Source organism: Haplochromis burtoni, unplaced genomic scaffold (genome assembly GCF_018398535.1).
Source record: "Haplochromis burtoni strain Fernald_Lab_line unplaced genomic scaffold, NCSU_Asbu1 Contig_808, whole genome shotgun sequence".
Taxonomy (NCBI): domain Eukaryota; kingdom Metazoa; phylum Chordata; class Actinopteri; order Cichliformes; family Cichlidae; genus Haplochromis; species Haplochromis burtoni.
In genome coordinates this window covers 4471-8297 of record NW_024583169.1, presented here as the reverse complement: position 1 = coordinate 8297, position 3827 = coordinate 4471, and the positions used below count along the sequence as shown (strand labels likewise).

At 44.2% G+C, this 3827-nt stretch overlaps 1 protein-coding gene across 1 annotated transcript in view; it reads right to left on the bottom strand.

Annotated features, from left to right (window-relative positions):
• Positions 1–157: 157 nt before the first annotated feature.
• Positions 158–3827, bottom strand: part of LOC121812773 (GTPase IMAP family member 4-like) — a 6280-nt gene continuing 2610 nt past the window's right edge. Inside the window, exon 3 of the mRNA XM_042215729.1 lies at positions 158–288. Within this exon, the coding sequence (XP_042071663.1) occupies positions 158–288 (131 nt within the window). The remainder of the gene's footprint in view (positions 289–3827) is intronic.

The following is a 3827-nucleotide window of genomic DNA, read 5'->3' as shown; positions in this document are numbered from 1 at the left end:
TATGTACCTTTCATCATTTACCTTTACATGTACTTCTGCTTAGATTGAAGGGTATAGATGTTGTTGGTATAACTGAGGCTCTCAGTTTATGTTACATTAGTTTAACCTAAGTCGTAAAATAAGTGCCAAAGCTGAACTGAGGAAGTGCTTCATAAAGCTAGCTCTGCTCGACGCTGTCAAAGGCTTGTTCTGCGTCCAGCTGAAGCAGAGCCATGTCTGCATGTTTACGTTGTGCAGAGAGATGAAGCTCCCCTTCAAGTCGGCTTGCCAGTACTGTGAACTTGGGATCTGTATTAGTGGGATTGGTAGGATTCACATTTCGTAGGTGGTTTCCCAGGTTTGGGCAGTACCATTATCATCACGCATAGACAGAGGTAGCTCTTTTAAAGTGTAGCGTTCCACTAACTTATCCTACAGGGGGCGCAACACTGTGTCTTTAAATACTTTACAAAGGTAAAATATTTCCTGCTTTTAATTTGTGCATTACATTTGTTCTCTGAGGATCTGTGATGTTTTCATCTGCAGTTCTAATTTCATTTATTGTTTCTCTCTCGTTCACTTTGATGCACCAAAGTTTTCCTGCTCTCGCTCCCTGATCGCCGCAGGTCTGTCGACGCTCGGCTGATGCTGTCTGAACCTAATTTATCATGTTTTTAGTTCTAGTTCCACTTCTGTTATTTGAGCATCAAGTCCAACATCTCAGTTTTATGTTTATTTGATCTGTTTTCTGTGTAAACCATCATCTGTCCATGTATAATTACCTCAAAGGCCCCCCCCTCTGACTGAGGCTGTAGCTTCAGAGTTAGTGAAGTAGAAACCGTCATCAGTGAATTTGGGTTATGTACCCAGCAGTGATGGCTGAATGCTAAAGATCGATGAGTTGAGAGTTTGAAATAAGGAAACAATCTATGCGACTGTGGCTGAGCGACAGGACTGTGCTCTCTGTGTTGGGATTTCTCGTCTCCTTGCATTTTAGGCTCAGTTCGGACATGAAATGTTGTATAACTCTGCATCTCAGAGTCTGAACCTGATGATCTGTCAAGCCCAGGATCTAAGGTACAGTTAGAGCTGCAGTATAGAGGAACATATAAAAGCTGAGGTCACCTGTGTTGGGCCGTATAAATGAACCATAATGAAGTCTTTGTTCATCACTGAGCACTGTATGATGATGAAGCTCCCTGTGGGTCTAAGATGGGTCATGATTTATGTCCCCACCTCCATCAGCATGTGATGAGAGGTGGGTAGAAAAAGCCTGAACCTCGTCCTTCTCCGAGCGATTTCACTCCCACACGGGTGTGTCTTGAATGAAGACGTCCTTTGGGTGACATTGTTTGAGTCTCTTCATTACTCTCTATAGTCTAATACATTTCCTAAGGCCTCTCACACTCCAGGAGATCAGTTTCATTCAGTTTGTGCCCTTTAAACAAACTGACTGCATTCGTCTCAGCTGTAGGAACGAAAATGACTATTTAAAACACTCAACTCTTATAAAGCACAACCCAGGACCCGACCTGTGGAAATGTCACAGATTCCCTCCTGTTGTCACTGAAACTTGTTTGGCTACTGATCGTATAGGAGCAGAAAAAACATCCTGTTGTTAATTCAAAGCTTTAAACTCACTGCGACCATATTAACTGAGAAGCCAAATAACATTTACAGGAATTAAATATTACATGTCTAAGGCTGCCTGCGTCATGCCTGCGTCATGCCTGCGTCATGCCTGCGTCATGCCTGCGTCATGCCTGCGTCATGCCTGCGTCATGCCTGCACAGCTACGACTACAGCGTGTTATTTTCTCTGAGCTGAGGTTGTTCATCACTTCCAGAGTGGACATGAATTTATCCATCATTTTGTTTCCGGGTCTTTCGTATGAATTCTTCCACCTCTGATGGAGTGGAGGAGGTGCCGGCTGCCGTGATGGGAGATCAGTCCACAGGAGCTGCTGTTTCACCCGGTTTCTCTCGTCAGCGCAGAGAAAATCATCACATGGCGTCTGTGGTGCTTCGCGGCCGCTCTCGTCACCTCGCCTCGTCCTGATGATCGTTCGGGTTGGGCCGTTTGGGATGTTTTGGCCGTGCAGCCTATGTGCCCACTCGATGGGGCTGCTGAGGCGAGCCTCTCTGAAACGCTCCAGTTCTGCCCTTTATTTCTAAGGTTGATGTTGTAACGTCTCACAGTTGAAGTGTTCAGCCAGAACATTCGTCTCGTCTAGCTTCTTCCGTCTTCTCAGTGTCTGGTCCATCTTTTCGTTGTTTTCAGTTTAGATCAGTGTTCTGTAATCTGCATCCTGATTGGCTGGGTTGGAGCAGTAGCTTGTTTTGTGGTGAGTACGAACAGAAAGTGTCTTTAGCTGTTGTGTCGAGCTCAAGGCTTTACTGCTGTTCAGATAGACGCCATAGCCTGAAGCCTGTTTTTTTTTAAATTTATTTATTTTTTTTATTTGTTCATTCATTTATTTTCCTGTGAAATGTTTTTAAAATAAATTTGTATTTATTATTTTATTGTTTGGATAGATTTATTTGTTTTACTGTCCTTTTGTTTCTTTATTTTTTCTCTCTTGTTTTCTGATTATTGTTAATAAATCCAAACTTCAGCTCTGGTTGTTTATTCATACCTGAGGTCAGACTTATTGATCGGTGTGTTTCTGATAATCATTTCCTGTTTCTAATGAGTCGCTGATAATAAACTGCTGTTGTTTTAATCAGCAGCCTGACGGAGCTCCATCTGTCTGACAATTTTCACATTAAAAGCCCTGCGCCAAATTAAAAGCCTCAGATTAACCTTTCAGAGGAGATTAAATGTCAGCAGGGAACACCTGATGCATCGCACCTGTCTGATCTTTGCATCGGCCACACGCTGATCCCAGTCAGTGTTTTTAACTCTGTGAGCGCCGGCGTGATGCCAGCAGGCTGCTTCCTGCAGCTCTGACCAAAGCTCGTCGGCGATTGTCTGAAGACAATTTTAAACCTCTCAAAGAATCTGAAACGCATGAAACACTTTTTACTCTTCGCTCTGTGTGACTGATGCTAGACTGGATCAGTGGCAGGGACAGCCTGCTGTGATTGGTTGTCACATTCTTTCTGGAGACGTAGAAAGAGGAAACCTACCTGACAGCTTACTTTTCAAAGAAAGGGTTTGACCTACAAACAGCATGAAGAGCTTTGTTTTCAGGTCAGATTTGGATCTTCCAGCTTTAAAACTGATTTTGCTGTTCGTGGTATTTGTTGCAGAGGTTTGTAGATCTGTTCAGAGTTAAAGTGAAGAGCTGACATTTAATAGAAATGTTTCCTGTTTTTGTCCTGTTCTACCGCAGGGTCACATGACCTCCCCCTCAAACATGGCTGCACTTGGATTCAGAGGTGTTGGCATGGCGACCGTCAGTCAGCAGCTGTCAGATCCATCGTTCGGTTGAGATATCGTGATAAAAACAGTCGTGTGACAGACTAACAGAGTAAAACCACACCTCCACCACCTCCACACCGAAACAACCCGTCAGCTGACTGATCAGTCTTACCTGTCGCCACCTCCATCAGCTGCCTCCTCCCTGAAGGCCTCTCAGACCGTCATCGTGTCCTCATGTTTCCTGTTTCCTCTCAGAACAGCCCGACCAAACTCCGCTAAACCATTTCTAATGTTCAAGGTTGTTTCCCTGTCGACGTTTCTTTCAGCGTTTTAAACACTTTGGCAGCTAATCACAGCCGTCCAATCAGCACACAGCTCTCGTTAACACTTCTCGCTAACAAGCTACAAAACGATTAATGTGAGGAACAGAAGAGACGCCGGGAAAGATGCAACAGAGGAACGCTTTGTTCTTCTTTCAACACGCT